The sequence below is a fragment of the Orycteropus afer genome, unplaced genomic scaffold, assembly GCF_000298275.1.
Source record: "Orycteropus afer afer isolate SDZICR_OR568_19922 unplaced genomic scaffold, OryAfe1.0 scaffold00123, whole genome shotgun sequence".
In the NCBI taxonomy this organism is placed as follows: Eukaryota; Metazoa; Chordata; class Mammalia; order Tubulidentata; family Orycteropodidae; genus Orycteropus; species Orycteropus afer.
This window is the reverse complement of record NW_006921710.1, coordinates 6,254,154-6,268,101: the sequence shown is the minus strand read 5'-3', so window position 1 is coordinate 6,268,101 and position 13,948 is coordinate 6,254,154. Positions and strand designations below refer to the sequence as shown.

At 49.2% G+C, this 13,948-nt stretch overlaps 2 protein-coding genes across 2 annotated transcripts in view; both read right to left on the bottom strand.

The window, feature by feature from the left end:
• Positions 1-6,030: 6,030 nt before the first annotated feature.
• DPM2 (dolichyl-phosphate mannosyltransferase subunit 2, regulatory) lies at positions 6,031-11,732 on the bottom strand. The gene is made up of 6 exons (XM_007944368.1): positions 11,711-11,732; positions 11,080-11,083; positions 8,431-8,551; positions 7,847-7,936; positions 6,893-6,995; positions 6,031-6,089 (listed from the first exon to the last, which is right to left on the bottom strand). Exons 1-6 carry the CDS (start codon positions 11,730-11,732, stop codon positions 6,031-6,033), a joined length of 399 nt encoding a protein of 132 aa, XP_007942559.1.
• Positions 11,733-13,576: 1,844 nt separating this feature from the next.
• The window catches only part of FAM102A (family with sequence similarity 102 member A), a 38,760-nt gene continuing 38,388 nt past the window's right edge, over positions 13,577-13,948 (bottom strand). The window contains exon 11 of the mRNA XM_007944294.1: positions 13,577-13,622. Within this exon, the coding sequence (XP_007942485.1) occupies positions 13,577-13,622 (46 nt within the window). The remainder of the gene's footprint in view (positions 13,623-13,948) is intronic.

The following is a 13,948-nucleotide window of genomic DNA, read 5'->3' as shown; positions in this document are numbered from 1 at the left end:
GTTTAGTCCACTTTTGTATCCTTCCCTTCAAGGCTCAGGGGTCCAAGATTATCTTCTGTGTCTGTGTTAATTGGTTTCCCTTTTCTTTGTTGAAGAGCATCTGTGCAGTCCTTGTGCCTAGTTCACCATCTTGCCGGAACTCTAAATCACCATAATGTTTTTAAGGCTCACTCATATTGTAGCATGTATCAGAACTTCATTTCTCTTTATGGCTGAATAATATTCCATTGTCTGGATATACCACATTTGGCTTATCCATTCATCTATTGATGGACACTTGGGTTGTTTCTATCATTTAACTATTGAATAATGCTGCAGTGAACCTTGGTATATAAGTATCTGTTTGAGTTTCTGCTTTCAGTTCTTTTGGGTATACACTATACCTGGAGATTGCTGGAGCTCTGGTGGGGCAGTGGTTAAAGCATTTGGCTGTTAATCAAAAGCTCAGCATTTTGAACCCACCAGCCACTCCACTGGAGAAAGATAAGGCAATCTGCTTTCACAAAGATTTACAGCCTTGGAAACCCTATGGGGACAGTTCTACTCCGGATCCTGCAGGATCACTATGAGTCAGAATCAACTTGATGGCAGTAGGTCTTGTGTATACCTAGGGATTGCTAGGTCATATGGTAATTCAAAGTAAAGTATTATGATGAAATGTGCAAAGACCTGGAGTTAGAAAATCCAAAGGGAAGAACATACTCAAGCTGAAAGAACTGAAGAAAAAATTCAAGCCTCGAGTTGCAACATTGAAGGATTCTATGGGCAGAATATTGAACGATGCAGGAACCATCAAAAGAAGACAGAAGGAATACAGAGAGTCATTGTACCAAAAACAATTGATCAATGTTCAACCATTTCAGGAGGTAACAAATGATCAAGAACCGAAGATATTGAAGGAAAATGTCTAAGCTGCACTGAAAGAATTGGTGAAAAACAAGGCTCCAGGAATTGATGGAATACACACGGAGATGTTTCAATAAATGGATACAGCTCTGGAGGCACTCACTTGTCTATGCCAAGAAATTTGGAAGAGATCCATACAGTGCCCATTTCAAAGAAAGGTGATCCAACAGAATGTGGAAATTATCAAACAATACCATTAATATCACAAGCAAGTAAATTTTGCTGAAGATAATTAAAAAATGGTTGCAGCAGTATATTGACAGGGAACTGCCAGAAATTCAAGCTGAATTCAGAAGAGGACGTAGAATGAGAGATACTGTTGCTGAAGTCAGGTGAATCTTTCTTGTTAGAAGGATGTTTACGTGTGTTTTATTGACTGTGCAAAGGCATTCAATTTTATGGATCGTAACAAATTATGGAAAACATTGCAGAGAATGGGAATTCCAGAACACTTACTTGTGCTCATGAGGAACCTGTACATAGACCAAGAGGCAGTCGTTTGAACAGAACAAGGGGATACTGCATGGTTTAAAATCAGGAATGGTGTGCATCAGAGTTGTATCCTTTCACCATACTTATTTAATCTGTATGCTGAGCAAATAACTTGAGAATCTGGACGGTATGAAGAACATGGCATCAGGATTGGAGGAAGACTCACTAATAACTTGTGATATGTAGATGATACAACTTTGCTTTGCTGAAAGTGAAGAAGACTTGAAGCACTTAATAATGAAGATCAGAAACTCCAGCCTTCAGTATGGATTACACCTCAACATAAAGAAAACAAAACCCCCCCACAACTGGTCCAATAAGCAATATCATGATAAATGGAGAAAAGATTGAAGTTGTCAAGGATTTCATTTTACCTGCGTCCACAATCAACATCCATGGAAGCAGCAATCAAGAAATCAAGTGGCGTATTGCACTGGGCAAATCTGCTGACCTCTTTAAAGTGTTAAAGGGCAAAGATGTCACTCTGAAGACTAAGGTGAGCCTGACCCAAGCCATGCTATTTTCTATAGCCTCATATGAATGTGAAAGCTGGACAATGAAAAAAGAAGACTGCAAAAGAATTGATGCATTTGAGTTGTGTTGGTGAAGAAATGTTGACTATACCATGGATTGCCAGAAGAATAAACAAATCTATCTTGGAGGAAGTACAGCTGGAATGCTCCCTAGAAGCAAGAATGGCCTGTCTTCATTTCTCGTTCTTTGGTTATATTGTAAGAAGGGATCTGTGGTAGTTAAGATTGTGTATCAACTTGGCTGGGCCTGGTTGAGTGGCTGGGCAGCTGACTGTAGTTATTCCCCATGGTGAGATTGGTAATTAACTCCATGGTGGAATTTATTGGAACAGCTGAGTAGCTGCTTTAGGGATGAAGTCTGCTTCCCATATATAAGAAACAGCTTTGGGAATGGTCTCTAGTTCGTGGCATGCTTGAACCCTGCATGTAATTATGTAATTGTTCAGAAGGTTGCCATGCTCTGCCGATCTTGGGACTTTCAGTGGACTTGAGTTGATGGCCTGCCGTGTGTGGTTTGGTAACATCAGGACTGTGCCTTTTTACTTGTCAACCTTGGGCTTGTCAGTCTCAGCACCCAGCAGCTGTCTGAGTGAACAAAACAAGCCTCTAGCTTCAGTGGGCCGGGAGCAGGAGGCAGAGCTGAAGCCCAAGGTTGAGGGGCTTTCACCCAGCCCCTAAAGCCTGGCACTTTGAACTCGCACTTAAAGCCTCCAAACTGTAAGAGAACAAACTCCTGTTTGTTCAAGCATCCCATTTGTGGTATGTTCTTGTCAGAGTGGCACTAGGTAACCACAACAGGATCAATCCCTGGAGAAGGATATCATGCTTGGTAAAGTAACAGGTCAGCGAAAAAGGAGATGGATTGATACAGTGGCTGTGTTGCTGGGCTCAAGCATGGCAACAACTGTGAGGATGGTGGGGGACTGGGCATTCTGTTGTACCTAGGGTTGTTATGAATCGGAACCAATTGGACACTTAACAACGAGGTAATTCCATGTTTACCTTTTTGAGGAACTGCCAAACTGTTTTCTACAGCAGCTGCATCATTTTACATTCCCATTATCAACAGATGAGGCCGACTCTCACTCTTGATCATATCACCTTGTTTTATTTTCATCACCCTTAACACTGTCAGAAATTGTCTTCTTTACTTATTACATCTCTCTTCCAGAATGTGAGGGCCACAAGGGCAAGAACTACATCTGTCTCATTTCCTGGCAAAAGTTGGTGCTTAGTAAGTATACACTGAATACATGAATGAGTAGGATGTGCAAAGGGCCGTGTTGAGTTCCCATTAATGACAGTCCTGTGTGGCTGGAATGAGGAAGAGAGGGAGAGCATGCAGGGCCTTGCAGGGATGGTGGGAGAACCCAGAGATGCGTTATGTCTTAGTTATCTGGTGCTACTATAACAGAGAATTGACTCGATGGCAGTGGGTTGGGTGGCTGTAACAGAAATATCACAAGTAGGATGGCTTTAACAAAGAGAAATTTGTTTTCTCACAGTCTAGGAGGATAGAAGTCCAAATTCAGGGTGCCAGGAAGGTTTTTTCTCTCTTGGCTCTGGAGGAAGGTCTTGTCTCCTTGAGCTTCTGCTCCTGGGCAATCTTCATGTGGCTTTGCATCTCTCTTCCCCATCTCTGCTCTGCTCCCTCGTTTAATCTCTTTTATATCTCAGAAGAGACTATCTCCAGATACACCCTACACTAATCCTACCTCGATAACATAACAAAGACACCCACTACCAAGTGGGATTATAAACACAGGCATAGAGGCTAGGATTTACAACATTTTGGGGGACACAATTCAATCCGTAACATGTTGTAAGTGTGACTGTGAGAAACATGCTCAGATGTTTTTAAAAGGCCATACTGGTTGTTATGCATGGTTAGATTGAAGGGGAAGATAGATATCAGGGGAAGAGGCCACCAGTGGTTTAGGGTGATGGATGGTGGTTTTGCACCAGGGAGGAGGGTATTGAGGGAGTAAAGAGGAAGAACTGACATGATTTGGGATTGTGTGGATGTGTGGGAAACCAGGGTCAGGGATGTCTGCCAGGGCCCTGATGGGGTCAGGGACACAGGATGATGTTGGTCACAAGATGGGGCAGGGCATGAGAGGAGAAACAGATTTAGGGGCAAACCTGTGAATTCAGCTCATGATGGGATGAATGTGAGGTGCCACGCAGGGAGACATCTAATGGGGCTGTCAGGTGAGTGTCTGGGCACATGTGCAGAGCAAGCCTGGGCACGGACAAGGTCACCTAAGGACTGTGACAAGGTCTCTGAGACCTGAGGACCCTACCATCTCACAGCAAAACTGACATAGGAGCACAAGAATGGCAGAAAATAGAGGATGGGGCAACACAGGCACTTAGAGAGCTCTTGAAGGTGGATGGGAAGGTGTCCAAGGGATGTCCAGATGTGGCAAAGGGGTTAAGGAAAGGTCCTTTGTATTTAGACTGGATGTCACTACTTGCATTAGTGGGTTCAGCCTTCCTGGATGATGGGGCTGGATGCTGAGAGCAGTGGGAGGTGGGGACATGCAGGAAGCAAATGTTGACACCGTTTTGGGATTTGTCTATGAAGGGTAAGAGTGAGGGGGAGATATTTGGGGGGAATCACTGGGTTGATGGAGGGTTCCCAAAATGAGTATGTTCATGAAACCATAGGAAGATCCTGCTGAGAGGCAGCAGTTGTACCCATGAGTGGGGGATCCCTGGTGAGAGGAGGTTCCTGCTGTAGCAATGAGATGGGATAGGTCCCAAAGCCCAGTGGGCAACTCTGCCTGGGACCGGAGGACAGAGAAAGATGGAACAGGTGTATCTGCAATTGACCTCTCTTTTCTCACTGATGAGGGAGACCAGGTCCTTCACTAACTGGAGGAAGAGTGAGTATCTGAGGTTTGAGGGGACAGAATCCACTCTAGGTATTCTGGAGGACGGGAGTGCCAACTGTCCAGAGGGGCACGGTGAGACTGCTGACAGGGCTGGGGGGCTATGCCGGATCAGTCAACCCAAACGCTGAGCATCCCTTGCTACTCAGAGCCGTGCTGAGTGTAAGCAACAGATGATAGGCTTTTAGGCAACTGGCCAGAAGCTTCCTGAAATGCTCGTCCATGCTAGCCGAGTGGTCAAGGGGGAGTGCAGTGGAGGTTGATGTGGTCTCTGACAGATTGTCATGCCAAGGCCCCCACCTAGCCATCTGGTGGGCAGAAGTCCTAAGCTTATGCCAAAGACCCAATACTGATTCCCCAGCTGTGAGCTGGGCCAGAACCACCTCTGTCCCAGTCCCAGCTCTTTCCCAAGTGTTCATCAAAAGGCTGGTCCAGAGGAGGCACCCTAAGCACTGTTACTACAGGAACCAGGATATTCTGACCTGAGGCCAATACAGGGGCCAGCTCCCCATCCCCCAGCAGCCCAGCTCCCAGCTTCCCTGGTCAAGAGTGGCACAGAAACAAACACATGATCAACTTTATTGTTAAACTCTCCTGAACAGGCCAGCACTGGGCTGGGGGACTAGGCCTTCATGAGGAGTGGTCAGTCTGGGGGCCCAGTGTGGCCACCCTAATGTGCCCTGATGCCTGATGATGATATCAGGGTCTGTCAACCCTTCCCCTAGGCTTTCCAAGTCCAGAAGTCCTTGTAGGGCCTGGGACTGTGTGAGACTTGAGAAAGATGCCTTTATAGGGGAGCAGGACATGGTGGAGAGAGATCACGTGCCTCCTCAGAGTCTGCTAAATCCAACATCAGCATGTGACAAGAGGAAACTGCAGCAAGAGGGTAGAACTCAGGAGAAAAAGTGACAAGGAGTCTGAAGGTGAGGTGGAGAGGCCAGCATCTTTCAGGTCCTGGGCCAGAAGTAGGTGAGGAGACTTTCAGCTATCCCTCCCTCCTGGCTTTTGGAAGGGTGAGCAGGGGAGGAGCAGAGGTTCTGGTTGGTCAGGGGTGAGTCCTGAATAGCTCCGTTCCATGGGCATGACTACAGGGCAGCCAGGCTTGAGGGGCCTCAGTGCCTGAACCAGTCCTGCTGACTCCCACCCCTGGTCCCTGCCCTGGAGGGAAGCAAAGAGGAACTAACAGCTTCATCTCCTACTGGCCTTCACCGAACCTTCTTGGTCGCCTTCTGGTTCTTCAGCATCACATAGGTGATGAAAATTCCTGGAACACACAGACCACACAGGCTAGATAAGACCTGGGCTCAGGGCTGCTGGAAGGCCAGGGCAGGGCATGCCATGGCACAGCTGAGTGACCCACATGCAGGGCCCTGCACCTACTCTACCATTCTCCAGGCCACCTGGTCATCTTTCTAGTCATTGATCAAGCAGCAAATTCACTCACATTCATTCAACAAATGGAATGGAGTACCTACCACACGTAAGACCTCCATTTGGTGTTTGAAATTTCATGGGGAACAGGACCCACTCATCTATCCATTTACTTATTCAATCAACCCTGGCCCACCTACCTACCCACTCACCCTTCTGCCCATTCAACACCCATCCTCTATGCACCCATCTATCCCATCATCCAGTCATTCAATTGTTGACCCATCCAAACCACTTTCTTGAGCCCCAACTCAGTGCCAAACCCTGTGTCAGGTGCTGTGAACAAAGTAATGATTAAGACAGAATTTCGGCTCTTAGAAAAGCCCACAATACTAAACCATGGGAGATAGAGAGGTGCAGGAATTACAAACAAAAGGGTGACAAGAGGATGAGAGGTGACGGAGGTGATGATGGTGGTAGTGGTAGGAAAAAGGCAGACATCTCTTTAGAGTCTTCTGAGCTCAGGGCATAAGAAGACCAGAGGAGTCACCATTGAAAGGGAATAGGAAAACTCCAGCAGAAGATTGGGGACAATGGGCCTCAATTGCCAAAGTGTGGAAGTATTTTCAAGGATGGGAGAAGGTCATGGGGGCCCTCCACACAGCCCCGCCCAGAGCTAAGGGAGTGATGACTTACCTACAAAGAGGAGCAGCAGGAGGCCCGCGGCCAGTGGGATGGCGACAGCATAGGCTCGGGGCAGGAAGTACTTGTGGATGACATGCTCGCTGTCGATGAATGGCTGGCACCGGGGGCAGAGCTCTGGTAAGCATCATTAGCCTTGCCTAGGCTCCCTCAGCCTCCTAAGCCCAAACGTCCCACTTCCTCTGTCCAAAGGGCCAACTGCATCGGGGCACTGGGACAGCATTTGCATTTGCTTTTCTTTAAGATGAAGGCATTTGAGTTTCTTGGTTTGTTTCCATTTGTTTAATGGTTGTTTACTGGACACTTGTTTGGTGGGCTCATGCCCACTCAAGCCACCCACCCTGGGTTGGTGCTGGGGATTGGCAGTGAACAGAAGACCTGTGCTAGGGCAGTTACAACCTAACGGGCAAGAAGTTCATGAGGGATCCTCAGAGTCCCAACCTGAGCTCCAAGGTCTTTTTTTTTTTTTTAAATTTTAATTCCAAGGTCTTCTTTACTACCATTTTTCTCTGAAGGATACCAAGTTCTGCAAGATTTTGCCTTCCAAATACACTATACTTCCTAAGCAGTAACTGACAAATTTTCCCCATGTAAAAAACATACCAAAGGCCCTCACAAAATCCATTAGCACTAGCCGTGCTTGGAAAGTAAGAGAATGAAAAGAACTAGAATTCCCATCAGAGGCAAAGCAACTGAGGAACAGGGCTTTACAGTGTAGCAGTTAAGCATAAACCTTGGGCCACGCCGTTCTCCCTGAGCACCAGCTTCCTCATCTTAAAACAGGGACACCACTAGCATCTTTCCTCAGATTAGATCTTCCGGGGATTGGGTGAGGTAAGTCAGGTAAAAACACCTAGCACAGTGTTTGGCACACAGTAGTTTCCTCAACTGTTGTTAGGGTCGGTGTTAGGGATGGGGGTAGGTGAATAGAGGGCAGGGGCGACGTACCAAGAGAATCACCCAGACGGTGTAGTAGGTGAAAATGATCAGGCTAACAGCGACGAGGCCGAGTCCCACCACCTGGTCTGTTCCCGTGGCCTGGAGAAAAGGGAGGGCTCCGCTGAGTAAAGTGACGCCGGAGAGGGGCAAGGTGGGGAAGAGGCGGGGAGGCCTCGCAGCCTGATTATGCTCTAAACTTCCCATTCATTCAATGGATATTGAGGGCTGACTTCTTGTTATGTGCTGTCAAGTCGGACCCGACTCATAGCGACCCCTCCTTGGGTTTCCGAGGTAGTATTACTACGTAAGTAGATTGCCCTATCTTCCTTCCGAGGAGTGGCTGGTGGGTTTGAACCGCCAGCCTTCTGGTTAGCAGTCAAGTGCCTTAGCCACTTTGCTACCAGAGCTCCCTGAAGGCTGACTAGAGAGTCAGTTTCCAGGCTAGGCAAGTGTTACCATTTGTCATTTGTACAATGCGTTTTCATTTGTACAATGCGTCGGCGGGAAGGCAACCCCTGTTCCGAGTGCCGAACATCCAGCTCCTGAGCAGAACCCAGCCACGGCCCTATATACCCCCAACACCCCACGCTCACCCCAAACTCACCATTACCCCCACGTTCCGACGCCGGAGCAGCAAACCACTTCCGCTTCCGGATCCGGGACCTTCTTGCTTTGACCCGTGGGGAACGCCGGGAGACGTAGTCTTCAGAGCGCCTAGGACCACGTTCGCCAAGACAGGCAAGCACTGCCTGCTCTTTGCATGTTGTAAAATGAAGCTTCTCAAGGGCGCTGTGAGGAAGATTGGGCTCTGAAATCCCCAGTCATTTCTGGTCCCTAACTAGCCTTTTTTGGGGGAAGGATACAGAGAATGTTCACTGCCGAGTCTCAGGTGAGTGACTAGCTTGAGTCCGCAGAAATGTGGGTATTTGGATTGGCAGAGGAGAGTCCCCTACCAACACCTGCTTCTCCAGCGACCCTTCCTGTGTTCCTCTTCACTGCAGGGGTGGGGCCAGGGATCCATCCCTCTCTTCACCGTCTGCCTAGGGCGTCGTAGAAGCTCGGACACACGTTCAGACTGGTCTTGTGATGGCAGGGCCTCTACCTCCCATCCCCTTCTCCCATATTGGAGGCCTTTTCCTCTTAGGTGCAAGAGGAGATTGGGCCAGAACAACTTTGACATCTCCTCCAGCTGCAGGGCATAGAACAGAATCCCCGCAGCTCACAGGGCTGGCAGCTCCTCATCCATTAGGTCTCATTGGTAATCCCCTAGGGAGGCAGCTTTGGCATCTGGAGGCAGGGGCTCCCTCTTGTCATCGTGTTTTACTTGGATAACTTGTTGGTCTGACCCACTGTGAGCTCCCTGAGGGTAAGCCATGTGGTCACTGCTGTGTCCAGAATGGAGTTTGGCATACATCCCTCAACTAGTTGTAACATTCTGTGAGTTTTTATTTTTTTGAAAGTACATCTGGGTACTCCAGGCCTCCCTCAGGAGGCCCTAGACCTGTTTTCTTCCCTGAGAGGGGCAAGTTGACAAGTCTGAGCCTGACATGGTTTGCTCCAGCCATCAGCATCTACCTCCTTGAGTCATGTGAGCTTATCTCTGACTACGGAGGCTGCTTCATTCCCCACCCCACCCCAAAAGCTGATAGGAGCAACTCTTTTTGGTCTACAGCCCAAGTTCTTGCACCTCAGGACTGACTTTGGGCTCAGCTGGGAACTAAGTGTTCACTTCCAAGGTGTGCCCGCAGAGAAAACGGCTGAGAATTAGCATTCAGGGCTTAAGGGTGCCATGAGTCTGGGTCAGCCCTGAAAGGGTGAGGCTAATGCTGGGCTGGGGCAGGGACCAGGCTGGGGAACCTAGTCCCTTCTGGCTTGCCAGCACCTGTGTGACTTTGGAGTCAGGAAATCGGGAGAGAGGCCTAAGGCCCAGGACTAGGGAGGTTGGGAACAGACTCTGCACCTCCCACAGGTGGAGCTGTATACTCGCTTTCTCGGTTGATATACAACCTCATTTTGCAGCTGAAGAAGCTTGAGTTATTTGCCCTCAGCTGCACCCATTAGAGGCCACCTGACTGCTGGGGAAGTCCCAGAGCAGTGGTTAGACTCTGGGCTCTGAAGTCAAAGACAAATTTAAATTCAGGACCTGCCACTTAGTAGCTGTGTGAGATTAACAAGTGCATCCCTTTTGGGCTTCAGTCTCGATGGGATTTAGAATAATAAAGGTGGTGATAGAATCGTGACCATAGCCAAGACACAGAAAACTCTGACTGCTGACACCTTCCCCATTCCCACATCATGTCACTCAAACATCTGGTTTTCTTGCCATGCTGTCTTTGACTCCAAAGTCAATGTGGTAAAGTGACCAGATAAAAAAAATCATGTCATGGGTCTCTCCCTATCCAGAGTAAAGAAGAACGAAGAAAACCAAAGACGCATGGAAACAATTAGTCCAAGGGATTGGTACACCATGTGATCCTCAGCCTATACAACTGAGACTAGAAGAACTAGATGATGCCTGGCTACCACTGTCAACCACTCAGAGAGGGATCTAAGTAGGAGATCCTGGATGGACTGGGAGAACAATGTGCAACAAAATGCAAAATCATGGGGGAAAAAAGGGACCAGGTCCGATAGAGCCTGGTGGAACCCCTGAAACTATGCCCTTCAGGTCTGGAATTGAACCCACTACTGTGGCTTCCAGCTAAATGAAAGACAGGCATATAAGCTGAACATTAGGTAGATAACACTCCTTGGGGAGATCAATCAAGGAAGAATAGAAGGGCTGTGTATGCACGGAGACAGCTCGGGACGCAGGAGTGCATGGGAGGGAAGGACACAGGGAAGAGGTAACTGTGGGGGGAAGTGGGAGGAGAGCTGTTGCACTGTGGGAGATTACAGTCAATGTCATGAGACAAAGTGTATGTGAACTGCTGTATGGAAGATGAATTTGTTCTGTAAACTTTCACCCAAATCATAATAAATTTTCTTTAAAACAAACAAACAAACAAACATCGTGCCATACCAAAACAAAAACTGTAACATTTATTTTTTCCCCCCAAACCAAGACACTGACACTAGACGGATTTCCCCTTACAATGTTATTTTCTACAATAGAAGCTGGAACAGAGATACAAGCACAGTCTGCTGAGTCCAGGGGTGGTGGTGGCAGCATTCTGTTAGAAGGGAGAGGAATTTGAAGAAAAAAAAAAAAAAAGACCCCCCTCCCTTGTTTCCCCACTTACCTCCCTAAAAGGAGGAAAACATGGACATTTTCCATCCTGGTAGATCTCACCATATAGTCAGTTTGTAGGGTGACAAGAGAAAAAAAAAGTCCTAAAAATATTGTAAATCTTCCTTTAAATCTCCTCGTAAAAATGTTAAACTGTCTTTCAAGAAGATTCCAAACTGGCATTGCATAGACTGATTCCTTTCAAAAAATATCTCTAATATATCTATCTCTATATATAGAATTTGAAGTCCAGGAGCTGTGGCACCTGGTGGGGATTCACTGAGCTTAAGGGGGCCAGAGGGCTGAAGAAAAGGCTGGGCTCCTGGCCTCTGGCTCCTGCCAGTGATGATTTGGTTGTGGCCAAATTATCAGCTAATCCAATTCTCCTGCCCAAGGCCTGGCACTGGAAGAGTAGGGCTGGCTTTGTCACCCTCTGGGGTGACTGCTGAGCTCAGACCTCGCCTTGGGCGGGGCTGGGGTTTCTGGTTTGGGGGAGTCTTCCCAACAGTGCCAAAGCCATCAGTTTTGTGCCTGGAGCCCCCGAATTTTGAACCAGGCCCCCCAAACACCCTGAATGCACCCCCTACCCACTCAACTGGGCTGAGGTCACACAGACACAGAAAGGAAGGACAATACTCCCCCACCTTCGGGGTAGGGGGAGGGCATCGCTCCATTTGGAGATAGTACTGCCAGCTTCCTTTTAAAGTGCCAGGTATCTGTGGGCAGGAAGGGACTCTCAGAGCTGAGCAGAGCTCCATCCTGCCTCAGCAGGCACCTTCTAACATTCATTTTCTACAAAAAAAATTTAGGTGATTGGGGAAAAAAAAAAAATCAGTAAAAACAGAATCCAACCTAGAAATGCTCTGGTCCCAGTTCCACTGGGGTTCCAGGACCGAAAACCCCAACTTTTGTTAGCAGGGGCAGATGGGAAACTAGGCAAGGGACCCTCCCAGCCTGGGGAGGACCCCCACCCACCCATACCAGAGAACCAGCATCCTGCACCCCCACCCTACATCCAGATGCCCAGCCCTGCTGGAACCCAGCCAGCAGGTAGAGCAGAGAACAGAACCTCCTACCCCTCACCTGGGGGAGGAGAAAATAACGAATTGTGAACTCAAAAAAAGAAAGCGAGAAAGGAGGAGGAGGAAAAGAAAAGAAATCAAAAGAAAAGAAATTTATAGACCTAAACACCAGCCTGCTGGGTTTATACAAAAATGAATGAAATTTGGGAGAGATGGGGGTGGTGGTACAGGGACTGGCAACAGCCAAAATCCACCTTTAAGCAAGTAACAAGGACCAGGGACGGAAAAGTGCTGAGAGCAGAAGCTTTAGTGAAGGGCGGGGCGGGGAGCAGGGCCAGACTGCTCCCCACTGGAGAAACACCTCTTAAAGGACTCCACCTGTGCCTTGCCCAGAAGTGGGGGTGCTTTAAGAGGAGGGCTGAGTGCTTTTCTGGCCAGGAACCCTGCTCCAGGCTGGCCCAGTCACAGCCCACCTGCCTCTCCAGTGTCAGCCCCAGGCTGGGCCAGCTGACTCTGGGGCAGAGTAAGGGGGCTCTGCTTGCCAAGCCCAGCCTAGCCAGGCCCCCAACCTCCCAGACCTTGGAAGGCACCTGCCCTGGCCTTTAGAAATGAAACCTAGCTGCTCAGGACCCAGCCCTGGCAGAGGGGTAACCCCTTGACATTCAGACCTTTCTCAGCATGGGTTCCAGGCCTGAGCTGGGGCTCACTGGAGGAAGGTTAGTTAGCACCACGTTCCAGCCGGGCTGCTAGCCCCGGGCCTCTGACTGCACAGCAGGCAGAGCCCAGGGATCCTTGGGAAGGGGCCGAGGAAAGGGTGGTAAGGGCAGTGGGGCTGTGCTGGGGACAAGCATGTGCAAAGTGCAGGCTGCCAGGGCAGCAGGAGAACATTCGATGGGGGGTGGGGAGAAGTCTCAATCTGGACTGTGGGTGGTGTCTGAGGTCTTGGTTCCCAGGAGGAGGCCGCCAGCGGGTCCCCTAGGATACAGGGAAGGGATAGCTAAGCACTAAGCAGTCAGAAGGTCATGGTTGCAGGAGTCTGGGGATGAGCTGGCCCCTAAGGGTGATGAGACAATGGAGTCAGGCCCTGGAGTGAGCAGAGATGCAGGGAAGAGGCCCCCAGGCACAAGCAGCCCTGGTGCTTAGGACCTGCTGCCTGTCCCTAGCTGAGGGGCCCAGTCAGTCTCCAGGGGTGGCAGTCTTGCTCTTTGCCTTGGCCACCTGCTGAAGGGCCCGCTTGTCCTTCCCTCTAGTGGTTCAGAGGAGAACATTCACAGTGGTGCCTGGGCCCTGGTGGGCCAGGAGGGTCCCAGGTTGGAGGGGAGGACCATGGAATGATGCTTCAGGGACATGTGGGGTTTGAGTACATGGAGGAGGCACAGATGAGATGTGGCTCAGACAGAGAGCTGAAGGGGAAGGTCCCTCGTGGAATGACGTGGGTCTGGACGCCCACAATGGCAAGGGCCCTTCTCCAGCCTGGACACCTGTTCCTCAATGGCTCTCGATCACGACTGGCTCGTAGACCCCAGAGGAGACCCTGTGGGGGAGAGACAGGTCAATTCTTCCTCACTGCTTCACATACCCAGTTGTCCTCTGGGCGAGGGCCTCATAGGTACTTTACAAGCAAGTGCTGCTAACTGGCTCTGTTTTGCAGAGGCAGAAAACTAAGGCTCAGAGATGTTAAGTCACTTGCTCAAGGTGACCCAGATCCTAAGTATCAGAGTCAAGACTAGATGCCAGGTTGTCTGTGGGACCAGAAAGCTGGCATGGACTCTGTCCCTGAGTTTCTCCTGGGTACAGTGCCCCTGTCCCCATAGCCACTCTGCTGGGTCGGGACTGTATCCCCACCCCATTTGACCGAAG

Bases quoted from the DNA above. Each gene is read 5' to 3' on its own strand.
- DPM2 (XM_007944368.1), bottom strand. From the start codon at position 11,732: ATGCCCTCCCCCTACCCCGAAG. The intron at 7,937-8,430 runs GTGAGCGTGGGG...CCTTTTCTCCAG, and splicing joins GGGGTAATGGTGAGTTTGGG to GCCACGGGAACAGACCAGGT. The intron at 6,996-7,846 runs GTACGTCGCCCC...CCCCGGTGCCAG, and splicing joins CCGTCTGGGTGATTCTCTTG to CCATTCATCGACAGCGAGCA.